This window comes from Cygnus olor, chromosome 5 (assembly GCF_009769625.2).
Source record: "Cygnus olor isolate bCygOlo1 chromosome 5, bCygOlo1.pri.v2, whole genome shotgun sequence".
NCBI classification, from domain to species: domain Eukaryota; kingdom Metazoa; phylum Chordata; class Aves; order Anseriformes; family Anatidae; genus Cygnus; species Cygnus olor.
Window position 1 is genome coordinate 52,738,664 of NC_049173.1, and position 27,551 is coordinate 52,766,214.

A 27,551-nucleotide genomic window follows, 5' to 3' on the forward strand; every position below is an offset into this window, starting at 1 on the left:
CCCATCGTGTAATATAAGTGCTTGAGGGATACTGTCTTTAGAGGGGTTTCAGGTTCTAGTTCTGTGTTCCATGTGGAGAACTGGGAGGATTTACAGTCGTGAGAGAACTGACTTCTGTCCCGACCAGTTCTGTGTTTCTTTCCATGACCGGTTTTTTTCATTCACACACTACTCTAAAGGGAATATAGGCTTTTAGCAGCACTGCCAAATATCTACTTAATGGTATCAGATACTGATGCTATTCTAGCTTCTGGTCATGTCTCCTTTCCAGAGAGCGATCAATCCAGTGTGGTTATTTGAATTTAAATGGTAGGCTAGCAAAAACTTTATGCTTACTTAGAAATTTTCTTCAGGCAGCTCAAAAACCTCCCTGTCAGTCACTCCCTTGCACAGCCAACCAGCACTGATTTCCCCAACCCCTTCTTGAAAATTCTGCATTATTATAGTGTTTAAAAATTTCAGTTTCTTTTCTGGGCCACCCCACGTTCAGACAAATGTGGCTTAGCTGGATGAGCGTCGTGCAGCCTGGGGCAGCTGGTGTGATGCAGTTCAGCCAGGCCGATGTAGTCTCACGGCATCTCAGGCTGTTTCCTGAGTATTCTGGTAGTTACACAAGGACAATCAACATTCCTGGGAACCAAAGAGCAATTACAGACTTTTTAAGGGCAACATCATTGAAGCTCTTGCACAAGATGGGGAGAATCGAAAACAGAAAGGTCTCCAGCTCTCACTGACTGACTGCAAGGAGGAGCTTTAAAACAAACAAACAGGAGGACTTTATTTATTGTCAGTTACTAAGAAAGATAGACAGCTCTGACAACATGTGAGGGGAACGTACCCTTTTGAGGGCTGCCTTTGGTTCAGGAAGGAGGGTCTGAGCTCAGCCGAGCTGCATGGGTACATTGATGCCGCTCTGTAGCGCTCCCTGTTCAAGGCAAGCAGTGGCAGGAGTTTTGTGGCCTCAGCCTCCGACACAAAGCTACCCATCATGTATTGCTCTCAGGCCTGGCAGAGCAGAAAAGAAGGTCAGGATGAGGACGATGATCTGCTGTCAGTGCAGCGAGGCTGGACTGGGCTAGAATAGCTGCGGGGCCCCTGCAAGCTGGGTCTGAGCTGTGCTGGCAGAGCCATGTGAAAAAACAGGAATACCGATGGCAGTGGGTGCTGCAGGCCGCCATTACAGCTATGTGGGAAAGGCTTCGTTATGAACTTAGTTTCCCACTCTATACAAATACTTAATTTCCCCTGCAATTGCAAAAATCTTTGCTGCTGGCACTTCTGACCCCCCTGGTTGGGAAAGACTTGGAGTGGATGAACAGGTCTTGCTGTGGTCGTGCTACAGGAAACACAACCCCACTTTCAGCTCATGTAGCTATTTCAGGCAAAAGCTATGTAAACTGCTCACTATTATAAATGAAAATACCGAAGAATTCTCACCCATGGTTTAATCTAGAAATCTAATCCTGTCAGGGCAAACAGGAAGATTGCTGTGTCTATATTTAACATCAGATGAGGGCCAGTTAGCCAGCTCCTTTCCTTGACTTTGGTTTTTCTCTTTTAAGGCAAATGGTGACAGAACCTGAATATGCATTGCTTAAAACTGGAGGGACAAAAAACTTGCAGCAACTGAAGGGAGCAGTGCAGCCAGCCAAGGAGAGGGAGATGAGCGGATACTTGGATTTGTTGCGTCATTGCCTTTGGAATTTTATCTCTCATGTTTACTTCATGCAATTTTGGTGTGAGCATGTCCTGATTTTGTAGAGCAATATAGCAACGCATACATCCCTGCAGGTTGTCACTCTGTTCCCAAAGAGATTTGCTATCGTTTTAGTATTTCTTTCAGGATAACCCTGTCAGAAAGCATGACTTTCTGTGACGAGAACTGTAAGCTTGTCCTACTAAGCTGGGATTTTTACAGTCTTCGGCTTGAGGCCTGCAGTCAGCTGAGGGGCTCCTGGCTTGGTGTCTCCAGGTCCTGACCTGACCATGTTGTTTTCTGGCAGCAGAGAGGGAGAAAACATTTGCATGTCTTCTTGCAAGGAACTCGCAGTACAGACCAGATCCATCCTGAGAAGCGGTGGCCAAAAAGGAAAGAAACCAAACAAATAAAAATGTATGACTGGCTAATGTAAACAGTATGTCAAGAGGGAAGCAGCTCTGAGAGCTCTTGTTCTAGCAAGAGTCAGTGTTTCCACTTTTCTTCCACTCTCTTCATTGTGGTTTTTCCCCGTGGTCCTCTTCCAGTATCAGTGGCCAAGAAGAAGCTGCAAACAGGCTGCACGGCCTATCCCTCACAGTGAGGCCTCCCAGGGTTTATGGCTCTGGGAAGGGCAGTCCCAGATTTCTGCATATAGGGGAGTAGAAAGGGAGGCCTTTAACCAGCTCTACAAAGAGATAAAATGTATGTGTTAATGTACTTGTTAATCTGCTGGTGATGAGTGCCACAAGGTGCCTTCCAAGCCTGTGCTGAAGGATGCACAGGACGTGTAGCACCACAAGAACTTTCTTGACAGGTAGTATGAAGAGCGTCAGTGTCATATGGAGAGGTAAATTTCTTTGCCTTGACGGACACATTGGGTTTGATTTGTCTGGGGCATCAGCCACTTATTTCACTTTGAAGAAGAAAACATGGGCCCTGTCATTCCCTAGTTAACTGTGTTGTGCTCTTTGGTACAATCCACTCCTGTTCCAAAATTTGTCACCATTTCAGCTGTAGAATAGACCTTTAGTCAGTCACAACCTACAGAAATGGTGTTATGATAGCGGAACCTACATGAATCTAGGGGTGTGTGTGTGTATATATATATATATATACACACATATAAGAGGATAATTGGTCCCTTTTCATTTTAATCCTGCAATTGCCAGAAGTAGGTTTGGTCACAGGAATTGGAATCCATTCCTTTTCTTCATTCCCTCTAACATACATAAGTTGGACACTCAGATTCACTTTATCTCTGTTTGTTATTAGTCACAGGGTCAGCCAGTACTTAAAATACACCCCCAGACCCACCGCCGCTTCCTGCTCCAGGGAATCCCATTAATGATCTGCATGGGGTGAGTAAGCAGGCCTGACTCTGACCTAAGCAATTTGCACAGAAAGAAGGAAAAACACCATTCCTCTGCTCTTTGTGTGGCTGATCCACTGAACATGAGGGTGGAAAGTGCCCAGCAGTTCCCACAGCTGCCTCTGCCCGCAGCCGGGCATGTCCCATGCTTCTGCCCAGAATTTCTCAGAAGTGGCAGCGTGCTGTTTAATCAGCTACAAAATTCACGCCAACCCTTTCAAAAAGTCAGTCTCAGGGAATCGACGTGATTAATAATGAAATTGCTTTTTTTCTTTCTTTTCCTTGTCCAGCTCTGCTTTACAGAAGGTTTCTGAAGACTGCCTGACTGCCCTCTGTGGGCTTTCCTGCAAATTACCTTAACTAACCCTTTGGGGACGTGCTGAGAGCACGATCCCTCTGAAATTTTGGCTTCCCTTTTCTCATGGCCGTCTGCTGACCCCGCTTATTAAAGCAGTCACCAAACTGTACGAGGCCAAGCGTAGCCCTGCTCTGGCTGCCAATGGAATAAGAAGCCTACAAAGAAAGTATCTGTTTGCGGGTCTTGCTTGCTCTGAAAGCCAGTGAGATATAAATCCATTTCCAAAACCCAGGCAGAGATGGAGGAATTAGTGATGAATTAGAGATGCCCTAAGAGACACGAGGTCCAATGTCATCTTGGGTTTACATGCTTTGTTTCAGTGATACTTTGTGACTTTTCAGAGGCTGGGCTGAGGGTTTTTGCAGGGGGACTGTGTGGCTAATCGATATTAGTATTAAGATTTAAACATCAAAAAAATTGTGCTGCTGGGCAGAGCGGGGACAGCCCAGTAAATCCTCGCCGGGGCTGCAGCACCCTCTGCAGGGCTGCGGGGCCGGCAGCAGCACCCCGAGCCTCCCTCGGCTCCGGCCCCCGGAGGGAGGGACCCTTTAGTGGGAACATCACCTTTATTTAGTGCGGTCCCCTGCTCCGGTGTTCTGCGGTGTGCAGGGCACATATTGGTGTCTAAGGTTTACCTGGTCGCCGGCTGTTTGCGTGAAGGGCTTGGAGACCCAGAGCAAAACTGGGAAACTCAGCACCGTTTTTAGGGGGGGGTACTTTCAGGATCATGTGTTGTGGCTTGCTAGAAAAGGAGCTGAGGTTCAGGGGAGGTTTGCCCAGGATCTGCGGCACTCGGGTGTTATTTGCTGGGATGAGACGGAGGCAGGAAGGCTTTAGGAAGGAGGGCGCCGTGCGGCAGCGCTCGGTTTGCACGCTACACGAGAAGGAAAGGTAGCAAGGGATTTCTGCCAGCCGGGCCTTCCACCTCGCGTGGCAGAAAAAGATGGAAACAACTGAGCCGTGAGCAAGAAAATAGCTCAGCATTTGTTATTACCGATTTATGCGATGACTGTAGGCTCCGTGCCTTCTGGTGCTGGGATGCTGAAGCAGCAGCTCTTCCTGTGGCCAGGGCTAAGCAGGGAGCTTACGGGGTGCGCGATGGCCCCGGGGTGCTGTGGGCTGCCGCCAGGCTCTCGGGCGGCTTTGAGGAGCTTTGTAAGGAGCCTGCTCCGTGCTGCCTCTGATCTGTGTCTATTTAGTGTTAAACTTATGTCATCGGTGGCTCTATTCATCGCTGCCCCGCTCTTTGTGTGCTCCAGCAAGCAGGGAGGGCAGACGTCCTTGTGTAATGAAGTCAGCGCACGAGTGCCTTTGCCTTGAAAAACCCTAGGAAAGGGAAAAAATTGAAAATCTTACGGGGCCACACAGACGTGTGGAAGCAGAAAAACTTAGGAAATCCCAACTACTATCTGAACAGGAGTTGTGAGGCAAGGCAGTACCATTTTAAAAGCTTTGTCTCATTTTTTTTTTCTTTTTTTCTTTTTCCTATAAAGGCAGTTTTCAAAGAATTGGGCAAAACGCAACCAAGCTCGACATTTTCGCCTCCCTTTCGCCCAGGTTTCGCGGCAGGGGGCCCCCTCCCCGAGCCGTGGAGCGGCTCCGTGCCGAGCCGAGCCGTGCCTGGCACGGCCGGGCGGGGACCGAGCGGGGCGGGGCCGGGCGGGGCGGCACGGCTCTGGCACGGCACGGCACGGCACGGCACGGCACGGGCTGCCGCCAGCCCGGCCCATTGGAGCCCAGACGAGCAGAGCCGAGCCGTGCCGGGCCGTACCGGGCGGCGGGGGAAGGAGGGGGGGGGGGCTCCGCGCCTTCCCGCTTGGCACGGCACGGCACGGGAGCGCGGCGAGCGGCTGGCACGGGCTAAAGTTATCCCGGAATAAGGGCCGCACGCATGTGCTGTCACCCCGGATGTGAACATGCCGGCACGGCTCCCCGCTAGCTCGCTCCGCCCGGCTCTAGCGGATGGGCCGAGCCGTGCCGAGCCGAGCCGAGCCGTGCCAAGCCGTGCCAGGGGCGCCGGCGGCCGCGCCTAGCCCGTGAGGGGCCGGGGGGCGGAGTGGGGGGCCGGGGGGGGACACAGAGCCCCCGGGCGGCCGTGAGGGACGGGGCGCGAGAGGCTCCTGCGGCCGGGGGGCCGGCCCCGGCCCCCCCCGGAGCCCCTCGGCCCGCGGGCCCGGGGGTCTGGGTCCCGGGGGGGCCAGGCCCGGAGCCCCCGGGCCCCGCTCGCCCCCGCCGCCCGCGGGCCGCGGGAGGGATGGATTTTCGGGGGAAGAAGTACGAGCGGGGCAGCAACTGGTCGGACCCCGAGGTGGTGGAGCTGCTGCAGCTGTGGGCCGACGAGTCGGTGCAGATGGAGCTGGAGAGCTGCCTGAGGAACCAGCACGTCTTCAACCGCATCGCCGAGGTGCTGCGGGAGAAGGGCATCCACCGCACGGGCGACCAGTGCCGCGAGAAGATCAAGAAGATGAAGCTGGAGTACCGGCGGATCAAGGACAACAGCAAGGCCCCGCGGGGCGGCCGGACCTGGAAGTTCTACGACGTGATGGACCGCGTGCTCAACAGCCGCCCCGCGCTGGCCTACGGCCCGCTGAGCGGCAGCATGATGGCCCAGCAGGTGCTGCAGGGCACCATGGTGGAGAGCTACCACCACCAGTTCGCCGCCTCCGCCCTGCCCTTTGGGCACGCGCAGCACCCCGAACTGATGGAAATCAAATGTGAGGAGGTGAACTCTGATGAGCACTGCTTGACCCCCGAGCCCCCACCAGCCATGTCTTACCAGCAGGGCTCCCCCGAAGAACATGAGATGGAGAGAGCCTTCTTGGAGAGGGCCCAGAACGACTCTCCCATCTCCAGGGTGGAGGTTCCCATTGAAACCAGTGTTTCACCTTCAGGTAGGGATGGCCTTTTACATTCCAGCATAAGGTTGCTGCCTTGTTTCCCAGAAAGAGAGATTTTTTTTTTTTTTCTGGTGCAGAGATAGACACCTGGTTTGGTTTTCTTTTTTTGCACTGACGTTTGGATCCAATAAGGATTCCACATCCCAAAAAGCTTTAAAGTAGAAGGCTGGTATCCACATTAATAGTCTTCTGGCAATTCCTGAAATGTGTCTTGCTGCAGGTAAATAAAATTTAAAATTACCATGCTAGGCTAAATACTGCGTATGAAATCCAAAGGACTGTCGCATCTGCTATAAGCTGGGATAGGCATTCGTGCTAGATTTCTGCATATAATGCTGACAGTGCTTAAGTTATTAAAAAAAAAATGAAAAAAAATTGCATGCTTTTTGGTGTCAATTGAATGTGACCAGGGCTGTCTGCAGTCCTCATGCTGAATTGTATCAGGAGACCCTCTTCTGCCATTGCGACACAGTAAACCTGCAGGTGAAACTCTACTTGTGCTCTGGTTAAATGTTTTCTGTATCTAATCTTTTAGAACACTCAGCAGTGAAGAATGCTTGGGGATAATCATTGCCCGGCTTTCTAATCTGTTAATTAGGACTTGGAAAGAAGACGTGTTTGGAAGTCACTGGTAGAAACAGCTTATGTGTGTAAAGGAGACGAGAATTCTGCACTGGGCGTGCAACAGACCGTTACTTGGCTGCCGTGGAAGGTGGAGTCTGGAAATCACAGAGATTTCCAGCCGGCCTCGGACAGGTTGATGGAAGAACACAGCGTGCTTGGGAGGAAGAGAGGTGATGATCAGTGTGAGCTTTATTTCCGAGATCAGGAAGAAACGCTGTGTCCTCACCGTGGTGGTTGCGTAGGTAGCCAAGGGCAGCGCTGTCGGAAGGGGTTGACTCATTAAGGTCGATTCAGAGAGCAAACGGGGAGCCAGGTCAGTGGCTGGCAGCGTAATGGGGAGCCCAGCATGTGAAGTTTAAAAAAAAAAACCAGACAAACTAGCATACTCCCAGGATGTACCTGACTGATTTTGCTTTGGTTTTCCTGTAAAATCCTGCTGTAGGTAGTCTGGTGTTTTCTAGGAGGGGCAGCGGAAGGTTGCAAAATGTGTCCACACCATTTCGCTTGCTGCACATTTCATTTTTCTTCCTACTTTTAAATATTCGCAGGTTTCAGTGAGTCCAACATGGCCAGCTCGTCACGGATGCAGAACGTGGTTCCCCGGCCTGGCTTCTCCGCCTTGCATCGCCTGAGAAAAAAGCGGAAAGGCCAGCGGGTGAAGGACCCTCTTGACGATCTCCTGCTGAAGACCCTGACGTCTCAGCGGGCCATGGAAGAGCGCTTCTTGCAGATGGAGGAGCGCCGATTTCAGCGAGACTTGGACGTGGAGGAGCGCCGGATGCAGCTGGAGCAGCGGCGCTTCGAACTGGAGCGGGAGCACGAGTTCCGCATGTTCAACGTTTTCGCCCAGATGCTCAGCATCCTGAAGCAGAGCCACAGCGGCTCCTCCTCTTCCGTCGCAATGCCTCGGGGCTTGGACTTCAGCCAGGCGCTGTCCGAAATCACCGGCCTCAGAGGAGGAGGAGGAGGCGACCTGCAAGAGCTGCGGGCTCGACCGCTGGCTGAGAGGAGGGTTGACATGCACGGTTTCTGCCACCAGGGTGACTTCCAGAAGAGCCCCTACCTCTCCGCTCGGGGCAACATCGCCAACATTTTCCGGGGCTCCACTGAGGAAGGGTACAAAGCTTATCACGCTGACAAGTACGATGAAGACAAGAACCCCAATGTGAGTGAGAGTCTCCGAGTGTTTTCCTGGCTCACACGGATGTCGTGGGTCAAGCTGTTTGTTCTGGGACGTGAAATAAAAAGTAACTATGCTGATCACTCCCACGTCAAAGACAAACGTTGTGTTCAGTACAGGTTTGCGTGCTCAGGTTTTCCTGTCGGGAGCCAACCAGTGGCAGTAGCAGACCTGCAAAGGCAACCTACAGGAACACACTGTTCCTCTTTTTTATCTCACCGCCCCTGCTGCCCACTGAGGACAGTCACCGATTATTGCTGGTGATGAGTGGTGGATGAGATAAAACAACAGAGCAGTAGACATTTAAAACAAAAAAAACTCAGAACTTTCCCTGCCCGTCTAAGCTGTGCTGCTCAGTTGTAAGTAGCTCGTCACACACCCCCTTGTGGCACAGAGGCTGAATGTTAATAATTAGTATTGAATAAGTAACAAGTATGGTGATTATAAATAATGATTTATCCGTGGATTACTTTTAAATAGATCCTGCGTTCAGATACTGAACTACTTGAAAATTTTAAAATGTTTTATTCTGAGCCCTGACTTGAGTCACACAGCGTTGGGAGTTGGAAAATAGATTTTTAAGACACAAAAACACAATAAATTTTTTGATAAGAGGTGCATTATAAGGCAGAAACTGCTGCTTCTACGAACAATGTAAGTAGTATATGTTTAAACAAATGCCTAAAATTGGACTTATATTTTAGAAACATCATCCATGTACAGTTGTTTAGATTGCCTCTTGTATTTTTTTAAATTTATTTATCCAACCTCTTCCAGTAATGAAAATGTGCTAGTAGACTTGAGCTCTTCAGCATCTGATGTAATGTTGAATAAGCAGGGCCAAATCCTAGACCTGGAACTGCAGGATTGTCTCTCCAGAGGGGAAAATGTAATGACTATGTGGTTATTTGAAAAAATCAGTGGAGTGGAATGGTAATGACTGATGAATGAGTAATTTTAGATAAAGAAATGTATCAAAAACATTTCTTCAGACTGCTGCATAAGTGTAAACCTCAGTTTTCCCAGAATCGCTTCAGATGTTTTTGCGGTTAGATGCATAACGATGAGTGAATTCGAGAATAAGTTAAATGTGTCTTGTGAAGAAGTACAAATTGTTAGTACGTATTCATTTACACAAAGCTTATTGCCTAAGAAGCTGAGTGCCCGAGATATGTATGTAAACACTCAAACACACATATACGTCTCTAGTTCTATATTATGTTCTATATTCATGTGAACTGTGTTTTGACTTCCTTGGTAAGCATTTTGAGGGCACGTCAGTGAAGTGATAGCTAAGGTGATGTTATGTACATGGTTTTTTTTGTGTCCATAAATGATAAACTCTTTCTTTTTCTAGGGTATAATTAATTTTGGCACCAGTGAGAATAAACTCTGCTTTGACCTGATGTCTAAACGGGTAAGTTCTATTCCAAAAAGAGAAGCAAATGTGCTGTGTAGTTCCTCCTCACTGTCTCTGCTTTCATAGTATTATTGCTGCCGTTCAGGGTTCTCTAGTAAAGTTTCTCCTTGTGTATTTCTTATTGTTGGAAGTCACTTTGTACACATAGTGTACAGCTATTTGTACACTTATGTTATTTTAGCAGGAGGTTAGGAACGGGGGTGTTTTTCTGTTCCTTTTCATTGTGTGTTTGTGGGAATGTACTTGGCTCATTCAAATACTTAAGACTCAATACTTAAATGAAGTATTGAATTTTTTCTCCCACTGACCGTATTTCATTTAATACAGAGGTCTCAGAACTAGTTTTGATCTCTCTTTAATTTCAAGGGTCTTCATAGCCTGGGACAGAGGAAGTTGGCTCTGTCCATTGTAAAGTTACACAGTTTGGACTTCTAGTTCTGAATTTACCTAAAATTTGAGAGGGTGGCAGGAGTGAATGGGACATCTTGTGAAAGCTCTTGAAGTCATACTGGATCATCTGCTTGTCAGACACTTTGTTCAATTGTGTGAAATAAATAGCATGAATCAGAAACAAACAACAAAAAAAGACAAAAGAAAACAAGAGAGCTGTGCCTTAGGGGAATGTTTCTTGATTTCCATTAAAATTATTGCCCGGATTCAGCCTCCAAGGTGGAAAGGCTGCATTTTTCCTAGCTGAAGCTGCCTGTGGGGAGGGAAGGTGGCTGGGGTTCTGACAGTCAGTCTCTGCGGTTTGAAGCTCACTGTTACTCCCGTTCCACCAATTCCCACCCTCAAAATGTTCCTTGTTTTATTCCTGCCTGCCACACCACTGAATCGGGGATGCTACCCCATCACTCGGCCTTCCAGCTAAAAGAACAGGTAAGGCAGAGCTGCTGCCTGGCAGCTGTGCACACAGGAGGTGCCCTGCGATAGCTGCGTAGGTTGTACCTCCCTTCGTTCACTGTCCTTTCCCTACACTAACACGGCGTCTGCAGCAAGTAGTGCGGAGGGAGACAGCAGTCAGTTGCATCCTTGTTAGCCTTATTGTGAGGATGAGCTATAGTGTGGTGAGCCGTCCTGCAGGTGGCGAGAAGTTGGGCAATGTTACTGTTTCCAGCTTCTTCGTCACAGCCCAGAGTTACAGCAGGGGCTCACTGAATGCTGTGCCAGCTGGGATTGTAGGGAAAAATAATTTGTTGCTAGTGGGGAAAATAAATACTGTTTCCACTGAATAAAGCAGCATATCAGATTTCTGTCTTCAACTTTTGACCCTTAAATTGGGTAATGAATATTCTGTGGCATGAGATCTCAGATAGTCTTCATTTTGGATGGCCCATCTGATTTTCCTAGCCCTTAAAGCATTGTCATTAAGGGTTCTTTTCTTTATTATTGCATAGCCCTTTTTGGCCAAGTCTGCTGATATGTTTTATGTTGCATTCTCTAGATAAGTTTAGGAGAGAGATCTAAGGAGACATAGTTCTGTGCTACATAGGCTTCAAGAACATCTACAGATGAATAAAGGAACTTTATTCCCCTAATGTCAGGTTGTAATTCTGCATGGGATGAGGACAGTGTCTTTAAACTGTCCAGTTTCCAGAGCTTGGCACAAGTTATTAAAACACCAATACAGAATGTTGTGGTTTTGTTACTCTGTGGTAGACATTCACACTGCATGTTAAATTTCCGTCCTCCTTTGCACCATCACTTACTTGTTGTGTCCACACTCCCCTGCCTTTTTAGTATTAACTCATAGATCGGTTGTCATCAGATGTTTGGAAGTTACATTGCACATAACATTTGTTTAGTCCCTTTTTGTTCATGTGAAATGTCCTTTTCCTTCTGCCCTGATCACCGCTGCACTTCCCCTTGCAACTTCATAGAACTGGATTATGTGAAACCCTGATAATGACAACCTTGAAAATATTTAGATAAAAGCAGTATGCTTATTTTATCTAAATATAAACATTAAAAAGGGCTCTAAAGCTTGCCCACAGTTCAGGTGAATCTGACTTTGAGAACAGAATAAGCTCCTAATAAAGAACAGAGTATCTGCCCTAGGGAAGACATTCAAGAAGATAATTTTATTTTTCACTTGTCTTTTGAAAGCTCCTGTTACATTCTAACACTTAACAAGACTTATCAGAACTGTAGGTCTGAAGTAACTTGGAACTGAGATATAAATGAAAGGTAGAAATCATTAAAAATTAATATGTTGAAAGTTTTTTTTAAAAAAAAACACAGATTGTGATTTCAAATCCTGTCTCTTTCCAACAATATAGACCTGAGCTTTCATGCTGCTAGAGTTTTTGCAATTGGTACTTAATTGCCAGCTGAAAGCTTTTGTTCTTATAACGTGGGTAAAGCACTCCTTGGGACACTTGATTGCTTCATTTGTTCAGAAGGTCTTCTGCAGGCTTCTTTTTTGGAGCATCCTTTCTGTAGATCTCTGGGCAGAGAAGTTTTGTCTGCAATTATTTAGCAAAGGCCTGTACCTTCCATAAACTGCAGTTATCGCTGGTCATCTTGCTGATCATTGCCTCTCCAAGCTGCGTTAATTCTGATGGTCAGTGGCTTTCTCAATCCAGTTTTAAGGCCGTTGAAGTTTTATGTGTATGTGTCTATGCAGGTGTGTGCCTGCGTGTGGATCTACCTATCTCCATGTTTCTGGTTTCCGTGATTGTGCTTTTAATGCTTCTTTCTGTTGCTCACAGCTGACGCAGACTGATATGAACCTCATGGAGCCTCCACTGCTTCAGTATCCTGACTGGAAGGGACATATGTTGTAAGTCTCCTCATTCCTGTAATGCTTCTCTTTTTGAGTACTTGTCTGATAAAGTGGATGAGTACAAACCACTTCTGGTACACATTAGTTAAAACTTTTCTAGGTCATTTAATCATCTTTTTCTTTCCAAAAGTGTAAATTAGTCACCCAACTAGTTAAAAATCCTTTTAAAATCCAGTTGAAAATCCTTTTATGTAAGAAAAGATGCTAATTTTCTAAAGCAAATGCAGTTTTAACAACACTATATACATTAACAAATCAGGTAACTCCAAAAAGTTCCTTCAGACATCATGAACACTGGGGACTTTAATCCTTCAGCTCTGTTCTCAGTTAAAGCTCTTCAGAAATGTATGCCTAGCTGTAGCCATTATTCGTGACACCTTTGCCACGTGTAACAGTCATGTCTGTGGCACGGGCCTGAGCTATCCTGTTTTCTAGCTATCTGCATCAGACTTTACTGTGCCCTGGCTTTATTTTCCTGAGATGCGGACCTGGGGAAGCCCAGCCTCTTGGAGAATAAGCTGAATCAATATTTGCTTTTGTGTCTTTCTCAGTTTACGGGAGGAAGTGGCTCGATTTTTGACCTATTACTGCAAGGCCCCTGCACCTCTTAAGGCAGAAAATGTGGGTAACCCACTTTCCATTGGTGTCTATTCTAATGTATTGCCATTTGTTGTCAAACAATTTCATCTTATTTTTTAAACAAGTGATTTTGTAAGATGACAGCCTTTTATCATGTAAATGAGATTGAATCATAGCCATTTTAGTAGCTTTTGATGCACACTTTAGCCAACACTTCAGTTCTGCTGTTTATTTGCCTTATTCTTTACTTTTGTGTGCCAACTCCTCATGCCGTTGCTCTCAATGAGGCTTTATGCTTTTATCTCCATATTCAGCCCTGGGACCTATGGTGCTTGTGTCCCTCAGGGACAAAGAGCACCCATTGTTTCAGCTGGGTTTAATTTTTTACTGTTTTGCTGCTACACCTCAGCACAAAATCTGTCGTTAAGCCAAGAGTAGTTTTACCTGGCAAGAGCAGACGTTTTCAGACTTTGCAGGACTTGCTGACCTGCGAGGGATGCAGGCTGGGCTCGGTGCATGCATGAGTCCTGCTTTTGCTGGGTTGTAAAGGCAGCAGGAGCAGCTGCTGCTGCTCAGGCTGCAGTAATTCAGCAGAAGCCCCTACTTCACATATGCTGAAGTTGTGACTGATCAGTTTGCTGATCATTGCCCCTCCAACGCAGCAGATTCAACCTGATGCTTGGATTGAACTCGTGGGACCTGTGCACGTCAGTCTTCTGGAAGCAGCAGTCAAACTTGCCCCGTATGAGACCATTACCACAAAGAGAAGATAATGCGTATTAGCTGGTGAAAAGGATTTTGCCTTTCTAAAGCTTCAGAACTAAATTTTTCCCAACGTAAAACCTGCTATTTCTAAATACTATATTGCTTATTACAATCAAGAAAGGCATCTGGACAAAGTATCATGCAACAGAGTACAGGATTAAAGTTATTTCTGGTAGAAGTGGGAATTCAGCAGGAAAATTCTGGGAACTTCCGTGCTAGAGAATTAGGGAGCAAATACATTTTGTTGATATTGTTAAAAATTGTTTTCTGTGGTGGTATCTTTCTATGGACTGATTTATCACTAACCTCTCTCTTTCTTCTCTAGGTGATTGTTCTGAATGGTTGTGGCTCTTTGTTTTCTGCGTTAGCTACAGTCCTTTGTGATCCAGGAGGTAAGTGGATTGCTGGGAGATGTTTTTAATGTTTATTTTTCTTCGGAAATAATGAGTTACTCAGTTTAAATGTTGTTTGATAGAAGCGAAGTGTAGGAATTGGCACTAGTCTACTGCAAGGTTCTTGTTTCCTGCAGCATTGTGTTGTGAAATTCATCACCTTCACAGTCTGCAGATCTCTGGTGCTCACACTCTGTCTTGCCCTGTCTGTCTTTACTGTTTTAGGGTGCTCTGCTTAGCCCACTAAATGTGGGCTATGCTCAAGCTTACAAGGGTTACTGAGGATGGATGTACAGTGTCCTAGTTCCTGCAGAAGACTGAAGAATTAATACAGAAAGAAAGTAGAGAAAAAGGCAGTAACATTAAAATGTTTCCAGAGGACATAACTGTAGAAAAGCTTTCATGCTTAGCTGAAATATGCTAGAAGAGAGAGAAGGACTGGGGCCTGTCGCTGACAAATCTTGTCGTCTTGGTTCCAGAGGCTGTTCTGATTGCTACTCCTTTTTATGGTGGTATCACCCAGAGCGTCTTTCTGTATGGCAATGTCAAGCTGGTGTACGCCTATTTAGACAGTAAGGTAAGAATTGAGAGGAGGGAGTACCAACCTCTGCAGTCAAAAAATAATTGGCACAGGAAAGCGTCAAGCTTTGGGGACCTCAGGACAGGGCTAGGCAGCAGCCTATGGGTGTTTTCCCATTTATTGTTGGGAAACTGGACACACAGTTTTCAAGAAACTTGTTTGAGGGCATAAATCTGGATTCCAGTCTTCTCCTTTTCTTGTATCTTACTTCCTATAAATGTGTAGTAATGGCTGTTGAGGGGGGAAGATGGCCATTTTGAACCTTAGAGACAGAAGTATGTGCTGTCCTACTAGAGGTGGTCTGGGGTCAAAGAGCACATGGAGACTTGGCATTGCTTTAGTTATTAAGAATGGCCAGAGAATTCTGTGCCTGTGGCCTGTCTGTGATGAACGTTTCTTTGATTTTATTTATTTACTCTTTCTGTATTATGAAAAGATAAGAGTGGATGCTCTTTATTGTTGGTCATTATTGTTGGGTTTTTATTTGTTTTGGGGGACGTTTCTCAGGGGAATGGCTCAAGGCAGACTCTGTTGAAATAATTTGGCCTTTTTTTGTGTCTTTGTGGTGTCTTTCAGATTACTGGAACAAGCACTCGGCCTTTTCAGCTTACAGTGGAAAAACTGGAAAAAGCCTTGCAGGATGCCCGTGCAGAGGTGAGTGTAGCTGAGCTTCTTATTATCGGTCTGCAAGTATTCAAATTCTTTTTATTAAGTCGACAGTATGTTTGAAATGACTGGTCCCAGAAATGGCCTGAAGACCAAAACAATTTCAAAACCTAGCACCTGGCTTTCTCATGGTCCTTACAGAAAGCCTGAGATCAGGCTCCTTGCAAATCCTGTTTGCACTTGTGGCAGAGTACTCAGCCTCACTTGCAAGAGGAATCCCATGGTGTCATATGTACCTGGGCACGCGCCACAATGTGGGGACTACCTAGAGTTTCTCCTTTGGGAAGGCCAGCTGAGTTTCCCCCCAAAACAACTGCTATACTCAGTAGTGCAGCAGAATCAAGTAAGACCATCAAGAGTATTCGCAGGAGGGGCAAATTTAGAAGGCAAATGCAGATTGTTTCTGAATATTTAGTCTGTAGGTTTTGAAATTGTCCTAAACCCAGTGTAGGTTTAGCTGCATCTTTAGATCATTACTGGCTCTGACATCTCCAGCCACATGTTCTCTAAATGTGAGCAATTTGCATCCATGTAGCTCTAATTCCTGTCTTTCTTGCCTCATTCATGGGCAACCTTCAGTAATCTGTTACTTCCTGACTGCCGATACAGCTCAGACACAATTCTCTTCCACACTGAGAATGTGTGAGAGCATCTTTGTTATAAATTGGCTTACCAGATGGCAGCAATCATAGCGGAACTCCGCCTTTTCAAAAATCATAGATTGATTCTATGTGTTTTCCCCAGTTCCCTTTGCAAGTGCTGTAATTATAAAAAATATCTTAATTTGTGGCTAAAAGTTTTCTCATACAAATCTAACCTTTGAGGTAAAATTGTCGTGGTGCAAAGCTGAAGGGGAGTCTTGTGGTCGCATTCAGTGCTCCAGTGGAGGAACTGAAAATCTATCCCGTGATGAACGCTCTCTTACTATTGCATTTTTTGTGTTCTGCAGGGTATCACTGTAAGGGCCTTAATTCTACTGAATCCCCAAAATCCCCTTGGGGACATCTATTCCTTGTCAGAATTACGGGATTACCTGGAATTTGCTAAAAGGTATGTCAATTTGGAGGGCTGAGGTATCCTGAGTCAGATACGGCTTTCAGAGTCTGGCGGACGACTTGCTCTCTCCTAATTTATATGTGAATATTTTCTCAGTCGGGCATAAAGCCTGTTCTTCACACAGCGCACAGCAGGCTTAAGAGAGGAGAGAGGGCTGTCGGGGAGAAGGGAGCGTGGACCTTCCAGTCATCTGGAGTGGCAAGGCAACTTGCGTCAAGGAATAGAAGCTTTATTCCTTGGCAGTCCTAGCAAACACTATTGTGCCGTGTGTCTTTGGTAGGAATCTGAGTTGCTTTCCTCCCAGTTTTTCTGTATGTACAGAGAAAAAGAAATATTTGAATATGGCTTCCCAGCTTCATCGCTGATGCTCTCTGAAATTTGGTCAATTCTGAGTGGATGATGATACGTCGTACTCTAGAAGGGTAGTACCTACAGCAGTTAATTTTCACGAGTGCTTTGGAAATGACTGAAATTTTATCTCGTTATATGGTTGCAGTGTGTAACAATTAGCTGGATATAACTCAAATCAGTTCAATGTACACATAATAGACCTCCCAAGTTGTTAAAAAGTGCTTCTGTGCTGCAAAATTTGGTGTCCCTCTTCTTTGTATAAAGCCAGTCTTTGCAGAATCCTGAATTACTCTTTGCTTCTAAGCCAGAAGCAGCATTTTTTTGTAACTTCCGTTTTGTCCTTTTGCAGACATGAATTGCATGTGATAGTAGATGAGATCTACATGCTGTCAGTTTTTGATGAATCAGCCACGTTTCACAGTGTCCTAGGCATGGACAGGTAAAATCAGCTCCTACTTCCCTGGCCATCTTCCAGTGACAATTCAACATGATGCCTTGCTGAGAACTTGTGACTGGAAGTTAAGTCATGAGCTAGCAAATTCTGAATCTGCGTTACGTTGTTTGTTTTTATTATTATTGTTGTAATTTCTGAATGGCAAATGCATTTTTTTCGAGTGCAAGGAAAAATCTAGCAAGGAAAAAACGTTAGTTAATTTTCTGCTGTGATACCCTTTCCAGCGTGTGCTTTGGTACTTGCTTGTGCCAGTCCCCCCAGAATGGCAATGAATGTTTCATTTCTTGAGAGTGAGGCTTTTCTTTCCTGTTTAAACATTGCTGCCTCTTTCCCATGTTTCTGTTGATGCTATAAAGACCTTCTGTTGCTGTTTACTTGCTTTTTTTTCATACAGTAGTCACGGATCACAGTGTTACTACAGATTTGAGAATGGGTTTTATTAGGTATTAATTTAATGATACAAAACTTTTTGCAAAACTCATATGTTAATATATGTATATTATAATTGTTTTTTCTTTGTGGTTTTCGCCAATGGTGTTATCTTTCTTTTCATGCTCGTTCGCAAGGAAATAAAATTATACTTGGCTGTTTTCTCAGCATTGCTGAGCTTGGATGTACAGCATTGCAAAGGAAGAATCTCCTTCTGCAAAGTATTGTGGTTTGAAAGAAAGAAAATTGCTTTAAATTCTTAGAAATGGAAATCAATAGAAATTGATTTTTAGCGCTAAATTTACAAGCTATATACATGCAGAAAATCTGCGCGTGAAGTACGGCACTTACTGGAAGTATCTATGTATCTGAAATACCTAAAAATCTCATCTGAAATTAGTTCCTGGGAGTTCCTTGCTTCTGAAGTTAGGTCAGGTCGGGATTTTCCCGCTTGACTGATGTTCCGTGCTGCGCTGCCTGTCACTGTGTAATGCTGCCTCTCTGTTTTCGCAATGCTGCACTGGTGACCCAAAAGCTTCAGCACCTATGACACTAACTGCCCATCTGCATCCTTCTACATACAGATTGCCTGATCCACAGAGGACCCATGTGATGTGGGGAATAAGCAAGGTGAGTGCTGGTGTGGCTTCCTCACCGCTTTGGTTGGCTTGCTGTCCTCAGGTTCCTTATGCAAGAAAGAACAAGGCAATGGTTTTAGGATCCCAGCCTTCCTGTGCAATAAAGTAGTCTCTCTGTGTCTTCTGCAGGATTTTGCTGTCTCTGGGATTCGCTTTGGTACTTTGTACACAGAGAACCAAGATGTCGCTAATGCGGTGGCTTCTTTGTGCTACTTCCACGGGGTCTGTGGACCTGTCCAGCACAAGGTTGCACAGCTGCTTAGAGACAGAGGTGAGTCAGCAGCTTAATGTGGGATCCTCTGCTGTCTGTGTGTCTTGGTACCTCGTGGGATCCTGTCCCCTTACTCTCCCAAATGGTCTCTTGTATGTGCAGTTGGCAGCCTTCCCTGATCCTGAAGCTGCCTGTGTAAGCCATGGCTGACAGTTCCACAGCAGAGCAGCATCTCTGCAGAGCTCCTCAGCAGCAGAGTTAGAGGAGCAGCTCTGAAGAAGCTAAGTGTGTAGAAGTAGCTAGTGTTGTACAGAACCAGCTGAGCAGAGACAAAGGAGTACGCCTTGTGGGAAGAGGGAAATGGAACTGGGTTTCTAGCTTTGCCCTGGTTGGAGTACTAACAGTCCATAGCTGCAAAAGCCATGACTGTAGGGAAATGGTGAAGAAGATACACACAGACATTAAATTGCTAAATAGTTCTTGCCCCCATTTCTGCTTTTTGAGGAAACAAAAAAGGAGTCGAAAGGTGAAATATAAAAAGGCATTGTGAGTATTTTAGAAACCTTAACAGATCTGAATTCTTAGTCAGTTTGTAATTATTTTTTTTCTTCTCCTTTTGGTTAGACTGGATCAACCAGGTGTACCTGAGGGCCAACCATGCCCGCCTAAAAGCTGCCCATACATATGTGACAGATGAGCTGAAGACACTTGGGGTTCCTTTTCTCAACCGCAACGCAGGCTTCTTTGTCTGGATTGATTTCAGAAAGGTTGGTAGTCCTAGGAAAGGAGGCTTCTCCTGGGACAAGGGCAGGCACGTGGTGCAACTGCGTCCAGGGGCAAGTTCAATATTGCGATATGCATTTTGTTAAAACCCCATCTGATGTGAGCAGAGGGAGGGACTGCCTCGTATTTCTGTGCGTGCTTTTCCTTTCGTCTGTCTGTGCATTTCCCTCCTTGCAGGAATCTTACTGCTCTCAAGCCACTTTCCTCCCCATTTCTTCCTTTTTATTACAACTGCTGTACTTCAGAGGTAAAAGGTGTTTCCCCTGGCCTTTTTAGACCTCATGGGAATCACAAATTCATGAGGATCTCAGTGAGTTAGCTTATATGTGACTAACCTCTGGCCTTCTGGTGACTCTCCCAGTACCTTAGGACGGGAACATTTGAGGAGGAGATGCTGCTCTGGAGGCGTTTTCTCGATAACAAGGTCCTCCTGTCCTGCGGCAAAGCCTTTGAGTGCAGTGAACCTGGATGGTTCCGCATCATTTTTGCTGACAAGACCCACCGACTACAGCTGGGTGAGTGATGTTTTTCCTTCTTCCTCCCACCGGAGTTTCTGCAGCACTGTTTCCTCCTCTCCTTAATCCTAAACTATCCTATTATTATGATCCTTGTCTTCCCCGTGCTTCCTTCCTTTCCTTTCCTTCCACCCTCCAAATTTTTCTGGATCTGACTGGGATTTGGAGACCCTTGTGGCTTAAACTAATCCACCAATGTTTCCCCTCCTTATACCTCTGCAGGTATGCAGCGGATCCGCAAGGTTTTGGAAGAGCGAGAGCAGGAGATACTGGCTGAGGAAAAGGAGCAGCCTTGTCAGTCAGATCAGGATGGCAAAGCAGATAGCACAGATGAAGTAATTTTTGTATCCCGCCACCAGGAACCTACCTGTTCTGGTAGCTCCAACCTCGGTGACCTCATTGGCCTCCTGCAGCAGCAGATGCGTTCATCTGACTGGCTACAGAAAAATACAGCAGAGCAGTTTGCACAGGAAAAGCCAGAAATCTACGATGTGTTCAGTAAACTGGTGGGGAAACAGTAGGGGTCAGTGTGCCTTCAGGGGTGTTCCTGAGCACCGAGTGACTGGCCCTGGGCCCCTAACAGCTCAGCATTGACTTCCAGCAAATAATATATTTTCTGTATAGCAAGAAAATCACTTTGTAAAACCCCTCCTCAACCCCCTGTTGGAGATCTCTGGTTTGTATTATATAGGTGCTTTCCTCGGATTGGGGTGAGGGTAAGGAATGATGGGGGTCTTGTTTACCTGCTACCCCTCGTCCTGCTGCATCACTGTATTTTGTATTTCATTTCTAATGAATATGCTCTTAACTCTCTTAGAAGGTCTTGCGGTGTCTTTTTTATGTCTTTTTTTTATTTCACTCTTTCTGGGAAGATGGAGACATGACATTGTTAACATGTGTGAAGTTTGCCTTCTCCTGAATGATGCCCAGAAGTAATTAATTTTTTCAGTGCAAGAAGATGACTCCTTTCACAAAGAAATGTTTTGGGGAGATAGAACACAGTGTCAGCCCAAAGGTAGCCTCAGCTAAGATTAAATAAGCATGCATACATGGCCATCTGCATGAGTGAGGCTCTTAGAACACGATCATTTAGTTTGAGTTCTGTAAAAGTTTTTCATTTTGAGTTGTTTTCCATTCTGTTCTCAGATCAGACAGTATCTAACCCCCTCGGCTGGTGAAATGCCTCTCTTTGTTTCTGTCCTTCTCCTTGTGTAAATAAAAGGCACCTATTGGCCTCTTGGCTCATGGTGTCCACTGAAGAGCTAAGCGTGGAGAGGTGATGGAAAGCAGACATACTCTCTGCAGCCTTCCTACTCATGGAAGTCCATCCCATCCTGTTAGCGGTGAGGTTATTGGCAAGGATGCTGCTGAGAATGCTTCTTGTACCATTCCGCTAGATGTACCTAGTTCAAGCCCACGGGCTTCCATAGTGGCACCTTTCACCGTTACCAGGATAATTAAAGCAAATTCTTACCTGGACTACTACGTTTGTCAATTTGCAAGGTATTTTTTTTTTGGCTAAATAGTATTCTTTGGTCTCCCCTCCTTCCTCTCTTTTCCATTTTTAAAGACATTGAGGTGCACCATTCTCCTCTTGTAATTTGTTGGCAGTGCCAAGTTACATCTTGGTAGCATTATGGAATCTGTTTAAGTAATGAGTTAGAGAGGTGAAAGATAAAATTCAGAGTAAATTCTGTGCTGTCAAAGCAGTTTGAACTTGCTGATCACAACTGAAGAGCAAAGGCATGTGTGCATATCACACTTTGAATCACCATGGCAAAGGGAGCAAATAATTACTGCAGCTGAACTTTGGTGAGTTAGCTGTGGAGAACTGCGGGGACAACGAGGAGCAGGGTCTGACCAGCTGCTGAGGAGAAGGTCGTGCTGCTGCTAGAAGGAACGGGTGCATCTCAGACACCGGGGGGAGGAGAAAAGGTTGGCGAGATGAGTGGTAAGATGAGCGATGGGAATAGATAGAAGCATCGTATTTGCTTAGTAGTTTATTATTTTTCCATGCACAGTATTTCTAAAGACATTCTGAGGTTATTATAATTTTGCATGTGCTCTTGATTGTCCACAAAGAAAGCTATAGCTTTCTTTTTCCTTATGTGAGTGGGAGGTAAAATGTGCAGCCAATATAGAAATGGACTTACTGGCTTGCTCCTCTTATTTATGTACCCCAAGGAGTATCTGCAACAAAAATTTAGGGAGAAAGCTCTTTGAAATGAAGAACAAAGTAAGGCTGTATAGACAGTAGTTAAAACTGTATTTTAGGGGATTCTTATAACAATTTCGAGCCACTAATTGCTCCTACTTTTGTCTGGATGTTCCAGTCATTTCTACGGCTGGAGTATGTTACTATACAACATTCACATGGATGTAGATGTTTACTGTTCAGAAAGCATGTTTTTGGTACTGTCGGTGTGGAAGCAGCCAGTTAAACACACCTCTCTGTAGGAAAGAGGCTGCAGTATATTTTCAAAATCCCCATAGCTAATATAATGTGGTCCACAGTCACTTCCATCTGAGTTTACGGTGACTAAAAATAGCAGGGGAGATGCACGTATTTTTCCACGCGTTTTCAGGTTTAGCACCTGAGGAGCTCTCCACTGGGGCAGGTTAGCTTCATCATGGTTGAAAAGCAAACAAACAAAAACCTGTAAATGAGGGAAGAGAGAAATGTGGTATCAGGAGCCTGCTATTGGAATAGGCAGCATTCATTTTGACTGAAAAAAAAAAGGCCTTGAAAATTGAAAACGTCCTCTGGTTGAGAAGAATTGTTGAACATTAAGAAATTCCTGACTATTCCTGTACAGGGATTGAATTGGCTGTTGCTCGCTGCCCGAATATCCTGATGGGAGAAAGGCTGAGCTCAGTGGAGCCATGGCGGGGGCCCTCGGTGCCAGAGCCCCCCGGGCACGCTGTCCTCCCCAGGCTGTGCCTGTGTGAGTGTTTTGTTCCCTCTGCTGCCTCCGTGTCAGATGTTCGCTGTGCACACTATTGCTCATCATCATCATTAATGTGCCCTTTTTTTTTTTTTTCCCCTGCATGGCAAATCTGTACATGAGGAAAAAAAAAAAAAAAGATGCAGAAATGAATAAGGTCTGAGTGCCCCCTGCATTTCTTTTTCCAGTCTGGCAGGCAACAGGCAAACAGAACAGTACCTGAAATGATGAAGCTGGTCAGAGATATATTTTTATAAAAATGTAGCATTTCTCTAACATAAGAATTACCATCAAGATGTGTATAACACGGTGCTTTCATTGCTTATGCCACTTTATGTCCACTGAAGTTAAACAATGATAAAACCCACTTTGCTTGTAATTTTTGTTTTCAAGTTATGATTCATTTGAGTACAGAAAGGATGCTAGATGGCTTTGTGGTTTTTTTTTTTTTTTTTCCAGGAATAGTTCCAGTCTTGTTTTTCTTTTTTCTTTCTTTTTTTCTTTTTTTTCTCCTCTCTTTATCCCAGGGGAGTGTTCAGAGTTTTTCAGTTAGAAGAGGTAATTTCCTATATAGCACAGCTTTCTGTCATAGAAACTGCCCCAATCAATATTTCAGGTCTAACCTTCATGTGTCCGTGTTTGTGGGAGGGGAAGATCAGTAAATCTCCATATTATTAACGTGTGTTACACTGCAGCTAACTGAACAGCATGGGTTGGGCCCAGTCCAGATACATATTTATGAAGAATCATGCATACTTAAGGAACAGATCTGTGAAGATGGGTATTCCTGGCAAATACTGAGGGAAAATATTCACTAAATAATCCTCTACCTTAACTGAAGAAGGGCTGCTGCTGGAATGTACTGCATGATAGATTTTTTTTGGATATATTTTTTTAGATTAAAAAAAAAAAAAAGCTAATACCTTAAATGTTCTCTTTCTCTATTAGAGTGCTGACAACAGAGCGGTCAGCAGAGCCAAGGGTTGTGTGCTCCCTTTGTCCCCAGCCACCCAGTTTTTCAAAACGTGGGGTTTTTTTGGGTCAAATTATCATTTATATTGGTAATTTTTTTCAGTTACTTGGTTAGGGAATTCCTCTGTTGCTCTCTTGCTGTCAGCAGGATTACATTTCATCAGAGAGATGGTCAGACTAACGGCTGGGTAAAAAACCTTCATGGAGAAAGCTATGTGAATCTCCCCCTAAACACACCTACATCTAAAGTATCAGGCATGCAAAAAATATAGCCATTTTTGCACTTCTAAGTACATGTGCAGCCATTTTAGTGAGACAGGCTCACTAAGAGAAGATCATTGTTGTTTTCTTTTCTGAAGCAAATCAGATTACATCATGAAGAACACAAGGTAACCTACAGGGATATATGCAAAAATATGTGTATTCTGACTGAGAAAATCAGAGGGGCAAGGTACACTCATTCTTCACTCCAATTTATGCTTTATTTATTACCAGCTTACATAAAGCACTGGCAACTGACCAGTGACAAACGTACGTTAGTCAGAGATGGTTATAAATACTCTGCTTTTTGTCCTCAGTTTGCTGGGATCAGTTATTTTTAGTAACGAGCCAGTCGACCTTATCAAAATGGAGAATCAAAAATAGTCTGGAAAAACACCGCGAGGAAATGCTGTTTTTAGCAGCTCCGTCCCCTCGACGCTGCTGGCCAGCGAGGTGTGAGTGTGCTGCCCACGCACTGCAGGGAGCACTCGCTTGGTGAAACACGAGTGCCTCTGCACAGCGTGACAGCTGGGGGCTGTGGGGACAGGGGAAATACACCAAGAGCGTCTCAGTCTCCGTGCTTCTGCCACATTGGGGTTTCTTTGCAGGGAACGCTTGCTCAACTGCATCTCCTCACAGCTCACATCCTTCCATAGGAGCTATAGCAGCAGATACTTACATTTCTTTCTCCTTTCGGTTTGGGAAGGCAGTAAAATTGTCCTCAAGTTATGAGGTCAGGCATATTATTGCTGCCCAGTGCCACAGACCACGGTGCAGCACCACTGGAGGTGTGTGATGGCTCGAGAGGCTACAGCTGTGCAAGTAGCTGCTGGATGCAGTTTATTGCTCAGTCTAGTTGTAAACTCAGTGACATAAATGAGGATATCATTTAATTGTGGCATAAACTGAACTAGCGAGGTAAGGCAGTGCTCTATCCGGTACAATATCCTGCTTTTTCTTACACCAGTGCCAAACTGCTTCGTTCAATCCAGTACCTGGATGAGTGGTAGCAGCCATTAGCTGATGTTTCAGAAGTAAAATATGAGCTATGATTTTTACTTATGCTATGTCACGGGCTGAAAATAAGGTGGAAAAGATGTCCCCAAGCCATTTGTTTTCCCTTTCTTATTTGCCTTTTAATATGTTTTTTTTTTTTTTTTTTTATTACAAAGGAGTTTTCAGTATGTGCTGCTTCCAGCACTGGCTGCATCAGGTACCCCGCAACCTCACCTGCAGCTGCTTTGCATGCATGCAGACCCAGCATGGCAGGGCTCTGCGGTTGTTTCTTTCTGTTCTGTGCACTGATCGTCCCAGCAGAAAATACACGGTGCTGTATGCGACAGCAGGCGAATGTATGGCGTGATGGCAAGGCACTTAACAAATTCCCAGATGACCTCAAAAGGGTCAAATAAGGCAAGACATGAAGGGCGAAGCGAAGTGAGATAAAATATGCGATCTCCCTTGTACATTTATAAAAATTGATAGCCTGTTACCCAGATGCTGATGAATATTTTTACAAGCTATAAATGGCAACCTGCAGTCTAAAAATAGCGCTGTGCTGCAGACTTGTCTGGCTCAGCAGCATCACCGGAATACCAATAGGCTCCCTGATGTGGTTTCAGGGAAATCTCTATCAAAACAGGCTACGTCCTCCATTTTTTCTCGCTGTTTGGAAATAAAAGAGTTGATGCCACTTGCATTTCTTTCATTTTAAGCTCTTAAAAAAGTTGCGCTGCCTTCCAAATTTTCCTGCAGTGATGAAGCTGCCAGCAAGACTCTTTAAATGTCCCAGCCCCAGCCAATATGCTGTGCCATCTTCCCGCTGGAGGATGGGATCAGGGAGGCAAGGAGGTGCCAGCAGGCGCTGCGGGGGCTGGATGTGGCACGGTGTTTGGCTGCCTGTCCTTGTCACACAGCTGGGCCGCGGTGGGCACCGCTGGGCAGGGAGACCCGCCGCCATTTTAAGCTGCTGGGTTAAAGGCCAGAGCGAGCTTGTGCCGGGGATGAGGGGAAAGGCAGGAGGTGGCTGCTGGGCAGCTTTGCAGCCGGGGCCGCCGAGGTGAGGGGAGCTAACACAGGGGGGTCTGTGTGGGGACGTGGCATGCCTGCTGTGTTCACCCACATACATGTGGTGATGGTGTGGCTTGTCAACACCTGCTTTTTTGGAGTGAAAACAGTGCCTGTGACTCTGGCACAGCTAGGGTTTTGTGCCGTGAATTCACCCTGCTGTCAGCAGGCACCCCTGAGGACAGCTGGGGAAAGGTTTCATAGAATCACCGAGTCATTAAGGTTGGAAAATCTCCAAGATCATCTGGTCCAACCATCGCCCTACTACCAGTATCACCCACTAGACCATGTCCCTAAGCACCATGTCCAACCTTTCCTTAAACAACCCCAGGGACGGTGACTCCACCACCTTCCTGGGCAACCCGTTCCAAAGCCTGACTGCTCTGTCTGGGAAGAAATGTCTCCTCATTTCCAACCTAAACCTCCCCTGATGCAACGTGAGGCCATTCCCTCTAGTCCTATCACCAGTTATCTGTGAGAAGAGGCCAACCCCCAGCTCCCCACACCTTCCTTTCAGGTAGTTGTAGAGAGCAATAAGGTCTCCCCTGAGCCTCCTCTTCTCCAGACCAAACAACCCCAGTTCCCTCAGCCGCTCCTCACAGGACTTGTGTCCCAGGCCCTTCGCCAGCTTTGTAGCCCTTATCTGGACACGTTCCAGGGCCTCGGTGTCCTTCTTGTACTGAGGGGCTCAAAGCTGAACACCGTGCTCGAGGCGCGGCCTCACCAGAGCAGAGCACAGGGGGACGATCACCTCCCTGGTCCTGCTGGCTGCACTATTCCCGATACAAGCCAGGATGCCGTTGGCCTTGTTGGCCACCGGGGCACGCTGCCGGCTCACGTTCAGGCGAGCATTGACCAACACCCCCAGATCCTGTTCCTCCGCGCAGCTTTCCAGCCACTCTGCCCAAGCCCTGGGCTGCCAGGAGAACACCGCCAGACCACCACCACCCCCGGCAGCGCCCCCGGCCCGGCGGCAGCTCGGGCAGCGCCGAGCCGCTGCGGCGGCGCCCTCCGGCCGCGGGAGGGCGGCCTCGGTGGCGGGGCTGCGGGGCGGCGCCGCTGCCGGCGGTCACCGAGCGGCTGGGGGGGGCCGCACGCGTGCGCAGCCCGGCGGGGCCAGCCCGGGCCGGGTCTCGGCGGGGCGGCGGAGGGCGGCGGACGGCAGCGGAGAGCCCCGCGGGGCGGCCGCCGTCGGGCTGGCGGCGCGGGCGCTGGGGCCCGAGCGACTGCGGGCGGAGGTGAGTCGGGGCCGGCCCGGCGGCTGCGTGAGCGGCCCGGGTGAGGGGAGGCGGGCGGGGCCGGGGGGGCTCTGGGAGCTGCCTCCGGAATCGGGGAATCGGGACGGGGACGGAAACTGACGAGAGCAGCTGGTAAGAGGACGGTTGTTAGTGTCGGGGGTTGCTCCGGTGCTGCCCTGTGGAAGCGCGGGCGCTTCGGGGCTTAGCCGCCCTGTCCCGACAGCCCTTTGTTAAGAACTGCTACGTAAGTGTTACCCGGTGTTGTTAAGACCACTTAATGCCATAACGGCACTTCTTTTATTTGTATTCGTTGTCTG

At 46.5% G+C, this 27,551-nt stretch overlaps 2 protein-coding genes across 11 annotated transcripts in view; both read left to right on the top strand.

Moving 5' to 3' along the window:
- The window catches only part of ACCS (1-aminocyclopropane-1-carboxylate synthase homolog (inactive)), a 53,800-nt gene extending 33,236 nt beyond the window's left edge, over window positions 1-20,564 (top strand). For 5 of the 8 annotated variants that reach the window (XM_040557933.1, XM_040557934.1, XM_040557936.1 and 2 more), the window contains 15 exons: window positions 7,496-8,112; window positions 9,485-9,544; window positions 10,415-10,426; window positions 12,259-12,329; window positions 12,884-12,953; window positions 14,002-14,068; window positions 14,548-14,645; window positions 15,225-15,302; window positions 16,264-16,364; window positions 17,071-17,160; window positions 18,189-18,234; window positions 18,372-18,513; window positions 19,078-19,220; window positions 19,598-19,751; window positions 19,974-20,564. In XM_040557933.1, coding sequence (XP_040413867.1) covers window positions 7,496-8,112; window positions 9,485-9,544; window positions 10,415-10,426; window positions 12,259-12,329; window positions 12,884-12,953; window positions 14,002-14,068; window positions 14,548-14,645; window positions 15,225-15,302; window positions 16,264-16,364; window positions 17,071-17,160; window positions 18,189-18,234; window positions 18,372-18,513; window positions 19,078-19,220; window positions 19,598-19,751; window positions 19,974-20,272 — 2,048 coding nt within the window. In that variant the 3' untranslated portion in view covers window positions 20,273-20,564. Of the gene's footprint in view, window positions 1-5,137; window positions 6,318-7,495; window positions 8,113-9,484; window positions 9,545-10,414; window positions 10,427-12,258; window positions 12,330-12,883; window positions 12,954-14,001; window positions 14,069-14,547; window positions 14,646-15,224; window positions 15,303-16,263; window positions 16,365-17,070; window positions 17,161-18,188; window positions 18,235-18,371; window positions 18,514-19,077; window positions 19,221-19,597; window positions 19,752-19,973 lie in introns of those variants that run through there. The other 3 variants (XM_040557932.1, XM_040557930.1, XM_040557931.1) reach the window with 3 other exon arrangements.
- Window positions 20,565-27,076: 6,512 nt separating this feature from the next.
- Window positions 27,077-27,551, top strand: part of EXT2 (exostosin glycosyltransferase 2) — a 73,218-nt gene continuing 72,743 nt past the window's right edge. Inside the window, exon 1 of one of the 3 annotated variants that reach the window (XM_040558130.1) lies at window positions 27,077-27,234. The gene's annotated coding sequence lies outside the window, so the exon portion shown is untranslated. Of the gene's footprint in view, window positions 27,235-27,309; window positions 27,479-27,551 lie in introns of those variants that run through there. The other 2 variants (XM_040558135.1, XM_040558134.1) reach the window with 2 other exon arrangements.